This window comes from Acyrthosiphon pisum, chromosome A2 (assembly GCF_005508785.2).
Source record: "Acyrthosiphon pisum isolate AL4f chromosome A2, pea_aphid_22Mar2018_4r6ur, whole genome shotgun sequence".
Taxonomy (NCBI): Eukaryota; Metazoa; Arthropoda; class Insecta; order Hemiptera; family Aphididae; genus Acyrthosiphon; species Acyrthosiphon pisum.
In genome coordinates, this window is record NC_042495.1 from 107,481,473 (window position 1) to 107,503,237 (window position 21,765).

General features: G+C 29.0%; 3 protein-coding genes across 9 annotated transcripts in view; 1 reads left to right on the top strand and 2 right to left on the bottom strand.

Moving 5' to 3' along the window:
* LOC100163269 (protein O-GlcNAcase) overlaps positions 1-15,563 on the bottom strand; it is an 18,424-nt gene extending 2,861 nt beyond the window's left edge. Inside the window, exons 1-12 of one of the 5 annotated variants that reach the window (XM_016806702.2) lie at positions 14,816-15,563; positions 11,880-11,931; positions 4,366-4,699; positions 4,141-4,303; positions 3,777-4,058; positions 2,100-2,596; positions 1,951-2,036; positions 1,710-1,890; positions 914-1,088; positions 797-850; positions 674-717; positions 185-270 (exon numbers count right to left, since the gene is read on the bottom strand). In XM_016806702.2, coding sequence (XP_016662191.1) covers positions 716-717; positions 797-850; positions 914-1,088; positions 1,710-1,890; positions 1,951-2,036; positions 2,100-2,596; positions 3,777-4,058; positions 4,141-4,303; positions 4,366-4,699; positions 11,880-11,931; positions 14,816-14,873 — 1,884 coding nt within the window. In that variant the 5' untranslated portion in view covers positions 14,874-15,563 and the 3' untranslated portion in view covers positions 185-270; positions 674-715. Of the gene's footprint in view, positions 1-184; positions 271-671; positions 718-796; positions 851-913; positions 1,089-1,709; positions 2,037-2,099; positions 2,597-3,776; positions 4,059-4,140; positions 4,304-4,365; positions 4,700-9,668; positions 11,932-14,815 lie in introns of those variants that run through there. The other 4 variants (XM_001947484.5, XM_029489419.1, XM_016806701.2 and 1 more) reach the window with 4 other exon arrangements.
* Positions 15,564-15,581: 18 nt separating this feature from the next.
* LOC100161223 (fidgetin-like protein 1) lies at positions 15,582-20,397 on the top strand. Of its 3 annotated transcripts, XM_016806704.1 has the most exons (14): positions 15,582-15,758; positions 15,926-16,177; positions 16,331-16,458; positions 16,848-17,057; positions 17,170-17,257; positions 17,349-17,457; positions 17,534-17,664; positions 18,002-18,173; positions 18,239-18,347; positions 18,422-18,539; positions 18,607-18,721; positions 19,729-19,857; positions 19,917-20,108; positions 20,173-20,397. In XM_016806704.1, the coding sequence occupies exons 2-14, from the start codon at positions 16,032-16,034 to the stop codon at positions 20,317-20,319; spliced, it is 1,794 nt and encodes a 597-aa protein (XP_016662193.1). In that variant the 5' UTR covers positions 15,582-15,758; positions 15,926-16,031; the 3' UTR covers positions 20,320-20,397. The 3 variants fall into 3 exon arrangements, with proteins under 3 accessions (XP_016662193.1, XP_029345280.1, XP_008185855.2); XM_029489420.1 differs by lacking the exon at positions 15,582-15,758 and having other exon boundaries at positions 15,899-16,177; XM_008187633.3 differs by lacking the exons at positions 15,582-15,758; positions 16,848-17,057 and having other exon boundaries at positions 15,899-16,177.
* Positions 20,398-20,709: 312 nt separating this feature from the next.
* Positions 20,710-21,765, bottom strand: part of LOC100302464 (uncharacterized) — a gene marked incomplete at its 5' end in the record, with an annotated part of 12,598 nt that continues 11,542 nt past the window's right edge. Inside the window, 1 exon segment of the mRNA NM_001163209.1 lies at positions 20,710-21,044. Within this exon segment, the coding sequence (NP_001156681.1) occupies positions 20,833-21,044 (212 nt within the window).

A 21,765-nucleotide genomic window follows, 5' to 3' on the forward strand; every position in this document is an offset into this window, starting at 1 on the left:
TACCCTAAATTTAAAGCAACTGAAAAAAATATATTATTTAAACTGTTCTATGTATAATTCAATCAATCTTTTAAATCTATACAAATATTTTAATATTTAAATAAAAAAAGTGTTGTAACATCATTTACTTGTTAATTTACTTAAGTTAAACACAAAAATATTAAACAAATAATGTTCAACTTACTTGTAAATCAGCAACTAAACCACCTCTAAAAACCCAGGGTTCTTGGTCACCACTCATAAAGCTTTCTTTCCATCCTTTTGAAAACCCTAGAATTTCAGTATTTATAAATTTTTTTACTTATTATTACTAATGAAACAGAATTATATTGAAACATGAAAAACAATTTGTAGAAATTACATTAAATTTAATAATGTTTGTTCATCAAAATGTATGATTATTACGATTCAATCAACCCGTGATAATAAATTGCTAAAAATATGACAAATACAATATAGAAAGCCCAATCTGGTTCAATACAAGCCAACAACTATTGGACATTTAAAATTATCTAAAATTTCGACAAGCAAAAAAAAAAATGTATTATCCCAAGGAGAATAAAATAAAGGCAAACAAAAAAATATAAGCAATCATATAGGTAGTTAAAAGTTTTTATGCAATCTTGGTTAATAATATTAACAATATTATACAGGATTAACTATTACAACTTACAGTGAAAACACTAGTTGTTGGTTTTATTTGACCAATATTGAGTTCTATTAAAGATAAAACAAATTACTAATAAAGAAGAAAATATAAACTACTTTGAGCTAATTTGTATTAAAATTTACTCACATGTATAAGACCCAAGAGTATAATTTGTGATTGATTGTGGGAAATGGCCTTCAGCTAGAATTAAGTAAATATAAATATTTCAAAATATTATAAACTAGTAGACATTTATTTACTTACAAAGCCATTTTACATAGAAGTTTAGTAATGATATAACACACCTAACATCCCAAACATAAGGATATAGGTCGTGAACGAGTTCTCTATTGGCACTAAACGTCAGTCTTTGGAATAGCTCATTAACTTGTTCCGTTAATTCATCCATTCTCTTTGCTCTTTCATACCATTCTTCGATCTGAGAAGAACATAAAACATAAGTCATTAAAATTATTATTATTTATTTGTGTAGAAAATAAACTTTAGAATGACTTGATTTATTATGAATAATCAATGAATTCTAATTTATTATGTAAAAGTGTAATTTAATGGTATTTTGAAACCATGACATATGGTTCTTTAGAGTAGTGGTTCCAAAATATCTTCAACTAGCGAAATAAGGTTTTCCAATGTCTTTAGTCAAATAAGGAAGTCGCCACTAAATATTTTTTATGGTTTTACAATTTAATTTTTAGACAGGATAATATTCTGCAACACACTTTGGGCCTGCTTAAATGCATTTTATTTTATTGTCATATTAAGGTGGATAAGTACTTCATTTCATTTTAATTACTCAATTCAAATTCAATAAAATATGTCCAATACACCAGTTATTGATTAAATTAAATTTTGCAAGGTTAAACTTAACTGTAGAAAAAAAATAAAATGTCTACTAAAAACAAGTTGAAATAGGTAGGCAACACTTATAAAAATCAGATCTGAATACTTATTTTATATTATATCTATTAAGCCTATTCATTTTTACAGAAAAGAGAAAAACTATTCAATTTTTATTATATTCAATAAATGATATACTTACTTCAGGTTTAGAGTCAGTTGAATCTTTTTTCTTTGATTTTCGAAGATTTTCATTGGAAACCAAATAAGCATTGCTTTTAAGCCAATTAAATTCTGTTAAATATTGAACACTTTGAGGACCATGTTCAAATGGTAAATAAAATAAATCGCACATTAGCAATAAATCTTCTTCTGTTAGATCTCTAATATCAAAAAAATAGTAATATAAATAAAAAAATTCATAATTTAACTCACAATCATACCTTTCATATGAATGTTTTTGATCTTGTATCACATCCACAACCATATCCACACTTGGACTAGGCGTTTCCACTTGCATTGAAACACTCTATAATAGTTAAAAATGTGTTTATAAAAAAATAGTATGCATTTTTTAACAAAATATACATACTGATCCATTATCGGTGTTCATGGCTGTATCTGAACTCTGCGGTGATGGCGCCGGTGACATGTTACAGTCCATAGGCTCGCTGATGACTTTGCTTTCGGACACCAAAGAATTCATTATCACTAAGGGTGGATTCAAGGTAACAGCTACTGCCGTTTGTAAGACATTAGTAGGGCTACCATTAACAGTAGCTGATGAAATTGACTCAACATTATTAGTTGTAGACAAAGATAATGGTGCAGTAGATGTAGACGTTGTAATGGTGGTGGTTGAAGTCGCCATACACGTGTTAAATGATGCAAGGGGAATTGCCACAGGAGACATGATCGATATGGTAGGTTGAGGTTTGATAATAGGACCATGAGCTTGTTTCTGTCTGCGAAATTCTGGAATCCATTCTTTTATTGCTATACGTAATGCTCTTCTCGAATGGTAAATATTCTCTGGAAGATCAATGATACCTTCTTCATCACTCTCAGTCTCTAATTTCATACTTTCATCTAAAAAATAAAAATATGTTATGTAGTACAAGTGTAAATGTCTGTGTATACAGGGTGTTGCAACACCCTGTATAAGTTAATGTGTATTTACAGTGTAAATTTATTTTTGTGAGATAGGCATCCAGTCATTATCTAATTAAACTCTATATTTTATTTAAATTTTCTTTTGCTTTTTATATACATACTATGCTACATTTTATTTCATATCTTTTCAAATACACTGGGTTGCATAAAATATCTCTAAATATTTAATGAATCAATAATAAACTAATAGTTTAGTGGGCCATAATAGGTCAATTAAATTTTAGCAAACCATTAAATTAATGATTTTTTTATGCAACTCCTCAATATAAGCTTTGAAAGTTTAAAAAAACAACTTTTAGATAGTACACATATCATACTATAAGCTATAAAATTTGGAATTAATACAAAATTTAATAGAATTCTAAGTTAGTTGCCAAAATATAAGATAGTGTATTAAAGCTTAAGCTCTTATCCCTTCCCTTTTCTACTTCTTTAAAGTGTATAAATATAACTAAATACCAACAAACTAGAAGCTATGCACTAACCAATTATTTTCAATGGAAAACACATTTTATATTAAATACTTAATGATTACTGTATATGAATAGTTAAACACAATCATTATGTTATGACTGAAGATATTATAAACAACTCATAAAAATTACTATACCAAAGATAATTATTACAATAATTATTTGAATTATGAAATACTCAATTCTTTGGTTACATTATACTTAAATAATAAATGCAAAATAATGTTATTTATTTTTAACTTTTATAAATCAAACACAATGTTATAAATAATTTATTGTGTATACCAATTATTGTGAAAGAAAACATATTTTAAGTTAAATACTTATTGAATACTGTATATGAATAGTTAAACACAATTGTTAGGTTATGATTGATGACATTATAAACAACTCATAATAAAAATTACTATACCAAAGATAATTATTACAATAAATATTAGAATTATGAAATACTCAATTCTTTGGTTACATTTTATACTAAATAATAAATTCAAATTTAATTTGTTTTTAACTTTTATAAATCAAACACAAAATTATAAATAATAAAATATACTTGAGTATTTTTGTATTATTAATTGCTCTAAAATTAATAAGAGCTTGTATTAATATTATTTTGTACTTACTGTCATGTGTGATTAATGGAGGATCAGAAGTGCATTTACTCCATTGAGCCAATGTATGAATAGCTACAAAGTTAGCACCATATTCACAGTTTGGATTAGTCAATACTCCTCTTAATTGTGAAATTAAGTCCGGAGAACGTCCTTGATATGGCCCTAAGAAGACACGCTTTTGGTCATAGTCATTAGCATGCAAATTGTCCCATATTACAGGAGGTCGCCTCAATACTTCAGTGATTTCTCTAATAGATTCGGTAGTTAATGAACGTGATATAACTTTTTGTCCTGAAACAAACATAAGCAAATAAGTCAGAGTTAACATAACTTTTGTAACTTTGAACTTTTAATTCAATTTACAGAAGCTAACCGGTCCACATTATGTCTATTTGAGGTGCCAACTTAGAGCCCAAAGTATTTAAATAATCAGAATTTTGAACATTTGGTACAGCACGTGCTGAGCAATATTGAGTTGGACACACTAAAAATTTAGGTTGACCCAGATGCTGAAATATTTCATTGGTAATTGACACCTAAAAATTTAATAATTTTAATTCACAACTAAAAAAATACTTAAAAAATATTGTTAAATTACCTGAGCATGCGCAAACGATTGAAACACTTCTTTATCAGCTGGTGACATATCCGGTTCTATGTCGTCAAACAATAGGGCAAAAGCTTTACAACCACATTGAGCGACTTGATCCAATTTTCGTTTGAGAGTAGCTATTTCTTTTTGGCTACTATAAGTCATGTCAAGTCCTGGAGACAAGGCATAATAGAGAGTAACACCACAATCTCTAGCGGCACTTATTAAGCCACCTAACTGTTCGGCTTCTTCAACTGTATACAAATCTCTCCAATATGCCCTGTGTTTGTAATCATCTTTGGGTGCATACACATAACACCCTACTCCCCATTTTTTTAACCTAAAAGATAATTATGATATAGAAAATTACATAAATAATGTTTTAATTAATATAAATTTTTAAACTTAAGCTTTGAATGTATTTAATTATTTTTAACGAATAAGCATATAAACACAGCAATATAAAATAAGCGTATTAAATAAAATGAATACAACCCAAAATTTGTTTATTTTTGTTATCTGCACCAATTATTTTTCTGCTACTGTTAATTTAGGTGGTGATTAAATGTATAAAAAATAATATATAAAAAAAGAAAACAAAAATTATAAACTAAGCACAGCATGAGTCTACTATCAAAATGATGTGAAATCATAACATAGCTGTCTGTTGACTGTTCGTCTGCGACACACTTGTACATTTTTTTTCACTATGAAACACTTTTTAATTGCAATTGTCACAAAATTACGGCAAAAAAAAAATGCACAGATAATAGCGTTCGTAAATGCGAGGCATTATATATTTTATTTTAATTTATTTTTAATCCACCATTAGCGACCAGAAAACAGCATAGTAACCGGTAAACAACAATCACCATAGCATGTATTATGTATACATAGTATTGAAAACATCGCAGGGTTTCAGGCTGAAATTGGTGCATAGGGATTGGGGGCTGGGGTGAAACAGAGGCAGATGCGAGTGAGAGGTGACAGGTTAGAATTGAATCCATTCACAAGTATTGTAACAGCAGCCTGGGTTTGATAATTTACATTATTTTGTAGCACAAACGGGCCAAAGCCATATATATTACTTGGGTGAATTTTTCATTTTTACTCCAGAATAACATGCTCAGCTAATTAGACACAAAATAATATAAACCATTTGAGTTAAGACTGTATGCATAAGTTTTCACCAAGTTTGTTAGCTACAGTAAGAATGATTATAATTATTTTGTACTTCAATTTATAGTTACTGAATACATACAACTATTACCAAAACACAATATAAGTTTGTGAATCATTCTTTGCATACAATCTGTAATTTGTTTTTTTTTGTTCTTACATTGATTATACTTTTCAATGTAAAAATACAGCACAAACATTGTATTTGTACATATATTCTAATGAAGAGTGAGAGCAGCAGATGGTCAACAATTCATTAAGGGTAGTTTCAATATACTTAGTACCAAATATAATAAACTACCTGTACTAAATCAACATTGTTTTCATGCGTTCAAAAAAGTAGTATTCATTTTTTAGAAACTTGGTTTAAACCAAGGTGTTACAATACACAAAACACACACAGATGTATAAGAAAATGTTTAAATAATTGTTGTTTATGTAAGTATATATTTATCCGTTCCCATATACAATTCATCAATTATAAATTGGTAATTTGATACTCTTTACATTTTTTTATATTTTCAGTCAAACTTAAAATACGATTATTAACTTTATTGTTCTATATTAATATTGTTAAATGAGATTAAGATTTATACTTGACGTAAATGGTTAACAAATATTACATTATTCTTAAAACCGACCGTATTACTTTTGAATACCACAATTTGTTATTAACACTTTCAACGCCGTTGACGCGTGTATGCGTCAACAGATTTTATTCCAACAGGCCGGTGACAAGTTAACACGTCAAAAACCTAAACGTTTATATACGCTATATTTAAATCGGGTTTTTTTTTAATAAACTCTGAAACTTTGATAGGCCATTCACAATGAACTCTATATTTAAAGGTATGGTGGTTTTAGTTTTTGTTACTTCCATCGTTTCTGAAATCATGAGTGGCGTTGAGCATGTTAATTATAAATAAAATGTATTTAATATCTAGTTTAAAGTTAAGTCTATATTAACTAAGTAGTTTCAATATAAAATGTGATCTTGCAGTTATCATGTAGAAAAGAGCATTAAATAAAAAAACCTTACTGAGTAATAATATACAAAAGTATGTATCAAGTAGTTACTTTTTTTTTTTTTAATTTTCAGATTTAATATATTGTAGACTACTAAGATTACATTATAACACAAATTGATAAAAATGTAGGCAAACATAATATTTAATTAATTAATCAAACATTTTTTTTACACAACAATTGACCTAGTTTTAAACTCAGTATGGACTGTTCATCACTAGACTGCAGTGTGAAGAACACTCCAATAAAAAGTGTCTAGGGATGTAGCTTTTTAAAACAATACCTACTAATAAATTAAAAGTTATTTCATTCATTTATACTTGGTAAATGATTCATGTCATAACTCAGAATAGTATAAGCAATATTAAATGAATATAGATATCCATTTCACCTTTTATTAATTCTTATGTATTCATGCAAAATAATAAGATAATATTACATTTAACAAATTTGTATAACTACAAAGTTAAAATAACTTTTTCAAATTATTGTGTATATTTTTAGGAAGAGTAAAAATAATACATTAAGCTATTTTCTTGGTCACCATCATCATTCATATGAATTTGAATTACAACATACTCTTGGAAGAACGTGATTTATTGTATTCATGCATTTATTTACTTGGTTAAAAAAATAACATTTGAGAACAAGCAGGTTAAGTAATGCTAATTGTTAAATTTAAATATGCATGTCCTCAAAGATAAATTATAATATACAAATTGTCAAATATCAAATGTAAGTGACCATAAAAATGAATATATATATTTCTAGGGCATTATAAAATATGAAGATATCTATAACAATATTTATTTAAAAATTGAAATTGGTCAAGAATTGGCATATATTACTTTAATGAGCAGCTTTTTTTAGATTTTCAAATGCAATTTTTTTGCCACTGAGATAATGCAAAAAGAGCTGAGCAAAAATAGGTAGTTTTAAAGTTATATTCATTTATAGTTTTAGTTTTATGCACGGCCGTTTGGCAGGTACAACTATAATGTAAGTGTCAATAATTACACAGCCTTAAAATTTGTATAAAAACCCCAGTAACCTACCCAGGGTAATCTTGAATAACAAATCGAGGGTTGTTTTCGATTTGTTGAACGAAGTGAAGGCACCAAGGAGTAAAGCAACAAATGCCAAACACTAGATATACTCTTTCCAAATTGAAAAACATTTATTTGTATTTTCAATTTGTTAAGTTATATATTTAAATAATGACTTATTACTAATCATTAGATCAAAACCAATGGTACGTGCAAATTTGTTTTTGCTCTATCATTTTTAAAACTTTGTTGTCTAGGTTTTAAAACAATTTTTTAAAAAAAGTATGGCCAGAAATGTGCGTTCATGTAACTTCTTAGTATCACAAATTAATATAAAAAAATTGCTATTTTGAATAGTGATTTTAATTGATTTGTTATTTTATATACATAATTTAATTATATTATGTACTATGCACAGAGTAATAAAATTAAAACTTAATGTAAGTTTTGAGAATCTGATTATTATTTGATACAAAATAACCAGAGTATTAATTAATAATTTAATAGACTTTAAAAAATTTAATAGCAAATAAAATATAATAAAAACATCTAAGTCTAATGATAAAGCAAACTGAAAAAAATTTTAATTTAAAATTTACCTAAAAAAGTTAGGCTTACTTACAAGAGATTGTCGATAATTTTTTACAGTGCTATATCTACAAACAAATGATTGCATTTTAACACTGCTTAAATAATGAAATCAGAATAAATGTACTTAACTATTTCAATATTTCAACTTACCACTAAACAAATAAAAACAAGTCATTTGAACTCAAAAGCCTAATATTTTAAAAACAATTTACAAAACATAGCTCAAGTGCTGGGTGGTAGTAGTAGTAGTAGTAGTAGTAGTAGTAGTAAACGACCTCTTATTTTTTATTTTATTTTTTTTGTAAAGATATTGCTACCTAGCAATCCAAACAAGAGGTTGTCCGCTTAAAACAAACGAAGATGACAGGCATTGCAAATGATAATGGTAGTTGTAGGCTGCTTGTAGCAAAACATTGACACTTCAACCCTTGTTATGGAGACAACCAATAAAAGAAGCTATATGTTTGTTCATGTATGAGTTTTGCTAAAAACAGATAGTTGAAGCCAGTGCAAGGGTAGGTACACACGATGATAAAAAAATAAAAATAAGACTAGCTTAGGTATGCCACCTTTATTAAGTACAAGCTACTTTATTCACAATGTTTTTTTAAGCATTTTACTATAGAAAAATAGCCTTAATTCTACCATAAGTATTTGCAACATACATGTAGGCCTAGATAAATGTTTTGTTTATTTGAAAATAGCCAATAACCAAGATAAATAATGGCTAGTAAAAGCTTTATAGCCTTTTTATTTAACAGTAAATACTATTTAAACTAATATATTTCCACACAAGCTTAACTCCAATCCCAAATTTTCAGTGTTCATATTACAGTTTAGTTAGTATGTTTAAATAAATTATATTTAATAAATATATATAAATATATAAAAACACAAGGTTTCCATGAAAAAAGGAAGCTTGGTGGGCATTATATTGGCAGAGCAGTGTTTTATTTATTGCACATGCACAATAAGTATGAAAAATATATTAGAAACATTATTCTTGCTATAGATTACATTAGGATTGGAATTTGGAATGACATTATTAAGTGAAAAAAAAAAAAAAAAAAAAGAGGTAGATGATTTAAATCTAAGTATAACATTGATTAAGGCAATACCTATTTTATCACAATTCAAAAATTCTTAAATTACACAGTATTATAGTTCAAAATCTATAACAGATTATAAAAGACATAAAAACATACTTTTAGCAATTTTAATTAAAAATAGATTGTTAATATCTATTGTTTATAACATTTGTAAAAAAATTAATTAGAACATTAATGTTCTACATATTCAAAAAATAATATTTGATTTACAGTTTACAAAATTGATTTTAACATAATCACTTAATTACACAAACATTTAATTTGCTAAATGCAAATGCATGTAAAAACAATAATGGACTCAAATCACTAAACTAATTATTAACGGATTAAAATGCAGTTATTAATTTTTTTTAAATAATGTGGCTTGAAAGCACTTACACAAGGAACTATACGATACAATAGTTTAAATATAATTATGAATTACAATAATATAGTAATGATTAAACAATAATATAGGTAGGTTAAATATTGCAATAACTGGTTATAAGCGAGTAGATTAAAGTTCAAGCGCAATAGAATAAAAATAAGTATAATAATTTAATAATAAATTTTAAAAACACAAAAAGTCTAATGATGGCATAAGTAAGATAACTTAATATTAAAATAACTCAAAATAATAATGATTAATATACTTAAAAAAAGAATATTTTACCCGATTAACAGGCCTAATGGAAAAAAAATGTTGTTCCATAAAAATTAGAACATTTATCTGGGTACAATAATCTGACCTTAAATAAGCAAATTTCATGATTCTATAAAATCATTTAAAAAAATCATTAATAATGAAAAGTCCAAAATTGTCAAGCGGTTTTCATTTTCTTAAAAGGTTGTTGAACTTCTTCGTCACCCTTAGTATTAATATTACCATTAATAGCAGCTGGATTTAGATTACCATTTAAATTGGTATTATGAATGTGATGTTGTATTTGTGCTGCAATAAATTGTTTCATAGATGATGATGCCATCAAATTTGGATTAGGCGCCAATTGTGGAGCTTGGAAAGTTAATGGTGGAGGAGGTGGTCGCATAGCAATCAATTGGTTGAATACAGCTGCAAATGCTTGATGTTGTTGCATTTGAGCTTGTTGATTAGGATCTTGTAATTGATTCTGTACCTGGGCCTGTGATTGGACTAAATGTGCTTGAGCTTGGTTTTGAGCTTGAGCCAATTGAGCTTGTTGTTGCTGGTGTTGTTGTTGTAAAGATTGGTGTTGCTGCTGTAACGTTTGTTGTTGTTGTAATTGCTGTTGTTGTATTTGCTGTTGTTGTAGTTGTTGTTGGGGAGACATAGCAAGCAGTTGATGAAACGCAGCAAGTTGTTGCGACTGCAATTGAGTTTGAGTCGCAGGTAATTCAGGTGTCTGAGATTTTTGAGGGGCTATTGACTGTTGAGTTTGCTGCTGTTGTTGTTGTTGTTGTGCTACTGCTTGTGGTTGTGGTTTAGACATTACAGATAAAGCTGCTGCAGATGATGTAGGGGGATAGTCAGCTTGTTGTGGGACAAATTGGAATAGTTGTTGGTAAGCTGCTGCTGCTGCACTCGGTTGAAACATTGGTAACCCTGCTTTGTCACCCGATGGTCTTTTAAAAGGCATTAAACCAGGCAATGATAAATTCTCGTAATAGAAAGGGGAAATTTTGCTCAAGTCCATATCTAAGCGTTCTGGGGGTTGTAAATTTTGTTGTACAACCGATTGTTGCATTGCCATTGTCAAGTTATTAGGGTTGGGAGCAAAAAATTGTGACAAAGGATTCATGAGTGGATTGGTGTGGCTAAAATAAGGGTTAAATGCATTTCCAATTTGAGTACTGGGTAGCTGCGCTAAGTAAGCTGGATTTGGCATGGGAGCAGAAACTTGTCCAGGAACCATTGGTTGATTAGCTACTAAACCCATTTGCTGTACTAAGGCATTTTTGAGAGCCAAATGATTTCGTCCATTTATTAAAAGTTGATCTTTTAAATGTTGTGGAGGGTGGAAATATTTGCAAGGAGGTTTTGTTCTATTACACCGTCCTTTAATGCTATCGTAACAAGCAGTTACTTTGCCATTCTGGACATCCACATTAGCAGCTGGATGAGCAAATTTACATTCTGTATCGCTGCGTGAACATTTATTACGCTGAAATTCACGACATACTTCCAGTTGCAGCCACCTTGAGTCTTTCCCATTCATTAAACTATTCATGTTAACAACGGCCATTTTTGTCTTATAAATCAAAGTCTTACAATATAGTACAAGGTAAACAAATATAATTTCTTAAAAATACAAATTACTGAGACTTAAATAAATAGGTAACTTAATTTAATAAATTCACAATAAATCCAAGGAACAATTAAAAGGACACTAGTTTAGTGATTTGTTTGTCCATAAGGATTTAAATTAAATTGTATAGTTTTTCAAAAGCGTTTGAAGAGATGTTATTCTAAATTATCACTTAATTTTATAAATGTATATATTTCTAATGAAAAAGGGAGTTATGGTAGACCTACTTATACTAGATAAGATAAAGGTAAACACAATTAGCTTGCAAAGCAAATTATAACAAAACAGCTTGGAAAACTACTCACTTTTGAAACAAGTCTTTACGTTGTTCAGTAGTCCATGGTCTTCCATAAAATCCTAAAACAAATATTATCAAATTAAAGTGTTATTTATTTTTTAATAGGTAGGTACATGATTGCTCTTATATATTATATAAGTTTATACTATATCATATGCAAAATTAATTCCTGACAAATGTCAAAAATTAATAAAATACAACAATAAATTAGGTAGGTATCCAGTCCTATTATATCTTGCATTAAGAGGACGTCGCACCCGCATGTGTTGTCTCCGTCTTACATACGTACGGTATAGCAAATTTTTGTTCGCTAGTTTCAATAGGGTGCTGTCATTTTTGATTTTAGAGTGAATTGACCTATTATCAAACTTTTAGGTAACAACATCATCTATGCCTTCTCGTTGGTTTTTTACGATATTTTAATTTTTAAGTGAGTTATGAGCATTTTCAAACACTAATATTTTACATACTGATAACTCACTCAAAAAATTAAAATATCGTAAAAAACTAACGAGAGGGCACAGGTAATGTTGTTAGCTAAAAGTTTGATAATAGGTCAATTCACTCTAAAATCAAAAATGACAGCACCCTATTGAAACTAGCGAACGAAAATTTGCTATGTCGTACGTTTGTAAGACGGAGACAACACATGCGGGTACGACGTCCTCTTAATCAAATACATTCTTATTGTAATCACATAATTTATATATTTTAATATTGACTAATAATTAAGGGTAAGCAATGTAAACCTTCAGTTCAAGGTTAAACACTGAAAAAATAATATTTATTTGGGTATAAATTTAAAATTATAGTGGATGGAAGATTCTACATTGTATAATCAAATAATCCAAGACTAATATTCTGGCACTAAATACAAAATAACTGATCACCATATGTGACAGCAGGTACTATGCCAGAATAGTGTTTAAAAATACTTAATGAGAAACTACTACAAAATAAATCTTCTGTTTTTATCAATTTAACTTTTAAAATAGATTTTTAATGAAAATTTAAATAGGACATTGTTGTGATACCTACATACTATGAAAGGCTGTTGAATGTGTTAATTTATTAAGAGATATCCAAAACGACATTATAATGTATTTTGTTTTCTAGTTTTTCAAGTAGGTTACCATCTACCTCATAAAAAATATTTTATTTTGAATTCAGAATATAGTAAGTATGCGTTGTACACAGTATTGGGTTCAGAATAGGTACCTATATACTATTATATATATATTTTTAGATTTAAGTTACTCACTTTTAAGTCTTATAGGAACGATATACTGTTATAGTAAATAATGTATTCAAATAAACTGGAATCAAATGTAATAAAAAATATCTAGAGCTAAAAATAATTTTAAAATCTAACCTAACTGTCTAAATAAAGTATAATTAGCGCGGGCAATTTATGTCACAAAAAATCCTTGATTTAGCAGTGATAACTATAGGTACTATTGTTAATAATATCAAAATGTGATGGATTAAACATTTTGTTTTACTCTGAAACCTTTTTTTTTTCTCCTGGTATCGAGAACCGGAGGGGGGACTGAATTAGCATTACGTCTCCTAATTACCCTATTTACTCTGAAACCTACCCAAGGTGGTTTTATATAACATATCGAAGAAAGTTTATGATTAACTGTCTGAGCGAGTTATTGAACCCCGCCAGGTCTATATGGGCTGTTGGGTGAGGTTAGGTAAAAACAACAATGGGGCAAAGAAGTCTTATGGAAACAACAGTACCCATCTAAACAATGCTAACATAAAGAAAAAAATTTGTGCAGCAAGTGTTTTCCAAACAGTTAAAATATCACTAGATTTTAAATGAGAATAAAATTAAATTTAAATAGGAACTTTGGTAATATTTTTATGGGTAACAAATTACAAAATTATAACATATGATAATTTCAAATTTAAGTGATAACTTGGTGAATATAGGTAATAGAGTAATATTACTCTATGGTATAGGTACTGATTAATCATTGCCAACGACCAAAGGTAGGTAAAATTAAAATGTTTTAAGCTTTTTGTCCAGTACATAACAATGTAAATACAATATAGGTAGGTAGTACACTTCAACACATAATTCAAATTTGTGGCTTGTGTGAGTTAACTGTTTACTCAGTTGCATAAACTAATAAAACTTATGCGCATTCGTGTTGGGTTAAAATTTTTTTAGGTTAGACACCTATATGTTATTAAAATGTGCATGAAAAGACATTTTGATAAAAAAAAAAAAAAAAACATTTAATGTGAAAGCCAACAAGAAAACAGTAAACAATCAATCAATCGCGATACAATGATTGTCTATGAAATCATTATTCGGTCGATTGAATTTTTTTACGCGGTCTCGTAAACACGCTTAAAAAACGTAACAGAAAACTCTAAACGCTGATCAAAATAACAATAACACGAGATTGTTATTTGTTTTTCAGGTCAATTATACTGTATATTACTAGTAGATACTCCTATAATGCTCGTTCCCTCGAAATCGATATCGTAGGCCATCGAGAAGAAACTACGAACCGGGCGATGAAAACCTCGAGGTGGGGAGGGGGTGTCGTAGTTGCGTCTTCGGAGCTCAGATCGCTCAACTCGCATATTATTATATTGTAATGTTCTGTTATAGTCGTGTACTAAGTGTATCGATGACACGAGTTTGCGGTCACGGCATCCTATAATATTATTAGGCACACCCACACACACCGCACGGTCATCACACATTCACACACACACACTCACACGCATGCACGCAGTCGCAAGTCGAATATACGACGACGTAATACCTATTATTACTATTATGACGACGATCGCTACACCGGGGGGCCCGGTCTCGCACGCACGGACTTACGTGGTGTTTAATAATATTGACAAGACTTACGCCTTGCGGAGGCGACCGCTAAGTGTCAAGTATGGGAAAAAATGTGGTGAGAAACGTACCTTCAACAACACCACAAATGAAATTGTCATTCTGCGAAACGCAGCAGTTGTCAGCCATCTTGGCGATTGTGCACAGTATAAATTTCGGGTAGAGCTTCTCCTCCGGTAGGGCTGCAGTGACCGCGGCGTTTGTCGTCCTCACCCTCGTCCTAATCCTCTAGCCGTCGTCGTCCCACTCCTCCTTCTCCTTCTCGTTGACCGCCGGTCAGAAGTAAACTCCTCGATGGTAGGCCGCAGTGTCCGAAGCGCACGGCGTCTTGCGTGCGATTATTTTTAATTATTATTGTTATAAAATATTAATTATTATTATTGTTTTCCTCCTTGCACTACACGCTCACACTTCCACAGTCCCACTAGCAGCCGCACACGAGGATTACACAACACCGCAGTAGTGGTAGTAGTTGTTGTATACGTCGGCGGCGATAGACGGTAGTAGAAGTAGTGGTACACTGGTACACCGTAGCAGACGGTAGTGTAGATGTAAAAAAATACCACTCGGACAGTCGGACGTCGTCGGCAACCACGGACGACTGCAATAATAACAACACTGTCGCAGTGACGCGCGCTCCGTGTCGTCGGTGGAACAATGAAAATTGAAAATAGAAATATGTCCCCACGCATTTCTTCGGTCGATTGGCACCGCTGGGGCCGCCCGACCGCCGCTGCCAACTGAACGGATCAGGCGGCAGATCATTAATGATAATGGATATAATAATAATAGTAATAATAATATGAATTTCCCGCCAATATGCTGTTGGTGTATTGAAATTAATTAATGATGAGAATGTAATATAGGTACTATTACTACTATAGAATAAGGTTGAGACGGTGTTTTCAGCTTTTCAGTTCTTAGACCTTAGTACTTACTTTCACCGCGGCTTTACATACTTGCTATATGCACTGAATACCTATGCCCGATAGCCGTGCTTTATACGATAGTATGGTATGATATTAAATATTAATATTATTTTATGCAAGCTATAATAACTATGATTAATGATTATGGTTTTGCAAGCCGCGGAGGCGATGGGGCATGATAACAATTAACAATCAAAAAATAAACGAATTATTTTGAATGCCTGATTGTCTTTGAATTTTATTTTTTATTAGAATTAAAATGGCCATTCGCTGGACGTGCCATTAACTCTTACAATTTTTCCACTTTCTGGCCTGTCAATTGTAATACATATTTTCTTGCGAAGTCTTTAGAAACGTCATGTCTGACGACGTAAACGAGATCGAAGACAAATTTAGAGATATTTATTTACTCAGTAAGTTCGACGAAGACCTAAACGACGATTTGAAAACGGCCAAGTCAAAAAGAAAGTGCTTGTACCAGGCATATTCCTTGGCTAACTCTTTGTAAGTGCTAACTGTTCATACCTATTTAGTATTTAGGTACACAAGTTAGGTATACTTGATTTTTATGTCGATAAATATTCAGTTCAATGTTCAAACATATGATATACATATTTTGTAATTTTGTATTGATAAATATATTTTTTATTTTTTAAGGAAAGAAACTGATTGGATATGGAACCACATGAGATCTGAATTAAAATCTTACTCAAATCTTATTGACAATAAAAAAGGAGTAAATAATTTTATGTCCGCTATTGATGAATTAACTTTAGGAACAAACAGTATGTACTTATATAAATTGTAAATACTATATACTTTATGTTTGTTAGTTTTAATTTTTAAAATTTTCAAATAATTTACCTAATTAAACATTTAAAATGTGGTGCTAATGGCGCCAAAATTATAACACAAGAGGGGTGACCGCTCACTCTTTTTTTTCGGTGGGTGTGGGTCTGTGGTTACCCACATAGCTCTATAAAATAAGTATGTATGGTCAGCATAAATATAAAAGGTATGTAGCCATGTATTGCAAAAGGTGAGGTGAAATGATTTTTGCCCCCCTCGCCCCAATTTAGTTTTAGTTCAGTGCCACTGTGTAGTACAATATATCATGATAACAGAAGTGAAGTTGTTCTAAACTGTTTAATATAATTTATCAATTTATATATAGATGTAAAAAACTGGAAGATGAAGACCAAGTTTGATGTTACAAAACCTGTTAATGACTTTAAAAAATCTATTAAATGTATAGATCTTCAAACCTGTACGATTGAACCTGGCAAAGAATTTTACTTGAGTTTTCCAAAAAAACCCAATGTTTTTCAAAATGCAAATATTTCTAATAAACAAGTTCATACAAATTCTTTTAGAAATGAATCACGTAAATAATTCCATATTACATTAAATTTTTTAGTTAAATTAATTATTTTAATATTAATTGCGCTATTAACAATGAGATTATCTAGTAATTATTAAATGCAATATTTTTTCAGCTACTCAGATATTTCAGATTGATAATCATAAAACATGTATTAAAACTCCACCATCTACATTTCAGCCTGTTAATAATAGAAAAAGAAGGTATTTTTATGAAATTAATATACATTTATATATAGAGCTTATAGTGTTTGTTTTGAAATTTTATTGCAACATATTATGTTTATAATTTTAGTAAATATGATGAAGATTCATCTCCACAGCCTATCTTAAAAAATAAACGTGAAGAACCTTATATTAACCAATCTCAATTGAATGGCTTTCATACTGCAAAAACAGAATTGGCAAGTTAATTGATAAGAATTATTATTTAAGTACATACATATAAAAATTAAATTTGAATGTTTTTTTTAATTCTAGCATATTCAAGTTAAAAAACAAAACAATGTAAATTCTAGTACTTCAGAAACATTTATTAAAAAGTCACTAGGTGTGAATAAATCCCGTAGTGTAATTAGCAAATTTGTCAATCCATCAACTAATAATCAAAAGTAAATTACTAATATTTAATATTTATATTTACTTTAAGTTTCAACTAAACAAGGTACGGCATAATATATCAGTATTGTAGTAATATTTTGTAAAATAAAATATACCAAAGTTATATATTTTCAATTGAATGTGCCCGGGAGGTAAGTGTTATATCCTCCCCTATTGTCTCATAAATCACTTTATTTGTGTCTTTAGTATTAGCACCACATTTCATTTTATTGTATTATTAGAAATATAACACTGCCACCACCACAAGTGGGGGGGTCCTCACTACATTGAAAATGTCTGGGCATGTCACTGTATATTTTAACATAAAATATAACTTTTTTCCTTTAGTCACCACGGAAAAGATGAAGTAAAAAATGAATCTACTATTGATGAAAATCCATATTTAAAAAATATTGATCCTAAGATGGTTGAAATGATTAGAAATGAAATAATTGAATGTAAAAATCTAATCACATGGGATGACATATCTGGACTACAATTTGCTAAAAATACTATACAAGTATAACATGTGTCATATTATTTATTTAAATTAATTTTATTTAATTATACATTTTGGTTTATAAGGAGTCAGTTATTTGGCCTCTTTTGAGACCAGATATATTCAAGGGAATTCGAAGACCACCTAAAGGCATATTACTTTTTGGACCACCTGGCACTGGAAAAACTTTGATTGGTAATGTAAATATTATTTAGTATTTATTATTTACTAATATATTTAAAAAAAAAAATGCGATGTGTATGATTTAGGTAAATGTATTGCTTCTCAGTCAAACTCAACATTTTTTAGTATAAGCGCATCAACTATTACATCTAAATGGATTGGAGAAGGAGAAAAGTCTGTAAGAGCTCTATTTGCAGTAGCAAGGTAATTTTTTTTTTCAACTTATGTTAGAAATAAAACAATTAAAAACTATTATTTTTATAATGAATAGATGTCATCAGCCTGCAGTCATTTTTATTGATGAAATTGATTCATTGTTATGTCAAAGAAGTGAACAAGAACATGAAAGTTCTAGAAAAATTAAAACTGAATTTCTTATTCAACTAGTATGTATAATGTACATCTATTTATTTATTTTAGTACCTACTTTTTATTACCTAAATTAAATTTTTTTATTAGTGATGGATAAAAAAAAAAATATTTAACCCGACCATAAATAGAAAAAAGTTAAAATGCTTACATAGTATAAATAGTTTTAAAATGTCAATGTTCACTATTGATCAAATAAAAATTATAAAATTGTTTATCTGTATATTAAATAACTCTGGGTTTTATACTGATGTATTCCCAAATGTATGATGACACATCATACACATACAGACGCAACCACATTCATTATTATATTCGCAGGCACAGTCCACATTAATAGATGCCAATAACACATTTGTATATATTGTAATACTTAGGGTGGTAGCCCCTAAATAGTAGGTAGCCCTACTTGAGGTTGTTAGTGCCGATTTTTCCAATTATCCAAAATTCTATAAAATTTGAAAATTATAATTTACATTTTAATTACTATCTTAATTATAATTCTTTAACCACTATCTACAACTCAATACCTATTTGTGGGATGGGGGGGGGGGGGGGTGATATGGTGTATTATATCACAGGAAAAACTAAAGAATAGTTGGATTTTGTTTAAAAAAAATGTATTTAATAGGAGAACATTTTTCTGGTCGGATTAAAGGCCAAATTTTTATTTTACTTTAAATAGTGGTATAAAAATACGTATGTAAAAGAACAAATGCATATTTCAGCTTGTATAATTATAATTTATTATAATTAATTTTGAAAATCAGGCTTTGATCTGACCTGCAATAAGTTCTCTTCTTTTAAATAAAAAAAAACATTTACCAAATCCAACTATTTTATAAGACGTGAGAGTTTTTCCTGTAAGACATGTTATTGTACTAAAAAACGCACTGGCTCCTACGCCCATAACATCATTTTACTCTATTTTATAATCAAATTATGTGTGAGTAAGTACATCATTTCATTTTTTCCTCACGCAACATATTAAAAAATTTAAACTTTAACGTTTAAAATACTATAGGATGGAGCTGGTACAAATGATGATGATAGAATATTAATAATTGGAGCTACAAATAGACCCCAAGAATTAGATGAAGCTGCCAGAAGAAGACTTGTAAAAAAACTTTACATTAGATTACCTGACCCACAAGTAATTTATATAAATATTGATAAAAAATAATACTTGAATTATGCTTAATTTTATCATAGGCTAGAAAAGACATGATTAAAAAGTTAGTGGATTCAGAAAACCATGTTCTATCTGATGATGACTTAGAAAAAATTGCCTCCCTCAGCAATGGTTATTCTGGAGCAGATATGAAAAGTCTGTGCCAAGAAGCATCTCTTGGACCTATTCGATCCATGAGTTTTGATATGATTAATAACATAGAAGCTGATCAAGTAAATTTATCTCAATGACATTTTAAAACTCTGCAATACTTAATGTAAATTTAATATTTTATAGGTACGTCCAATTAATTTACAAGATTTTCTATCTGCATTAAAGATTGTCATGCCCAGTGTATCTTCTGAAGATTTAAATCATTATGTGACATGGAATGACAAATTTGGGTGTAGTGATACTGGATGTAGTACCCAGTCAAATAGTTAAACATAGCTAAATTAGTTTACGTTTTTTTACTATTACAATAAACAATAAAATATTTTTTTTAAATATGATATTTTCAAACTTATTGTGTTTTTCACTAATATTTTTTTTTGATTAATGCCACAAAGGTAAAAATAAAAAATAAAATTAGCTGTATAAAAATGCATTTTTTTTTGTTTTTACAATAAAACCACTCAGTAAACCATATTTTTGGAACATGTTTAAACATGTTAACTTCATTCTAATCTAGTACATTCAAGTATGAGTTTCTTTATCCTAAAGGTTAGGTTAGACATTACATTTAGCACTACCAACAAAGATAAATTTTATCTTAGTCTGTGCACAGTAAATACGCTTACTATGAGAAATTGAATATACACTGTGCTTGTTTAATTATATTTTAAATTATGTAGATATAAATAATTACAAAATTGTATTGCGTAATAAACCCCAACTAATGTATCAATATAAAATATGTATAATTATTTAAATAGTAAATTAAAATTAATTTTATTTTTACAATTTGTTAAATTTCTGGGGAAATCCTCCGGCTTTCATCCAAAATGTATAAAACTTTTTATTTAATTCATTCTTCGGTTTAGCTGGTGGTGTAATTAAATAGTACTTACCATTTGTTGTTTGGATTAAGTCTTTTTTAATTGTTTTTTTAATGAAGCCTGCATCATGCATTTTTCCAGTAATTGAGTTTTTTTTATCACACAGTTTACCTAAATGATTATATAAATAGGTGATAGGTAATATTAAAATATGAATTATGTTAATCTATTAACTTAGTATAAAATTATTCATTAATGTATTGTAATGATTTAGTTTTATACTTAAGAAAAATATATTATGTAACAATATTTACTAGAAAATATTATTATAATTTATAATATATATTTAGGACTTAGGTAGGTACTTATTGTTTATTCAGTTTAAATAAAATTAATTTAACATAGATTAAAATATTATATCAATTTTAATTTTTTAACCTTCATAGCATAGAGTACTTCTCTAGTATTAGGTACTCTATGCTTTATATAGTTACATAATTTTAGCAAAGGATTAATTATTTTAAATCTATTTAAATGTAAATTTTTCATTCTGTGATGATAAGATAAGTGAATGAACTTACTATAATATCCTAATTTGTATTAACAATGGTAGATACATGACTAACTACATAATTATATAAGATACAGTTTTATACTAAGCCGATTCAATAACAACTAGGTACCTACGTAAACGATGTACCTATTGGCTATTGTGTACAATTTGAGTAGACTATATTTTGTAGATAGTAGCCTACTATAAATTTTTCATTCTGTGATGATAAGATAAGTGAATGAACTTACTATAATATCCTAATCAGGGGTGGATAGGTAGTATTTATGTTATAGGGAAATATTTGAAGGGGCCTCCAAATTGAAAAAAAATTTGGTCGCT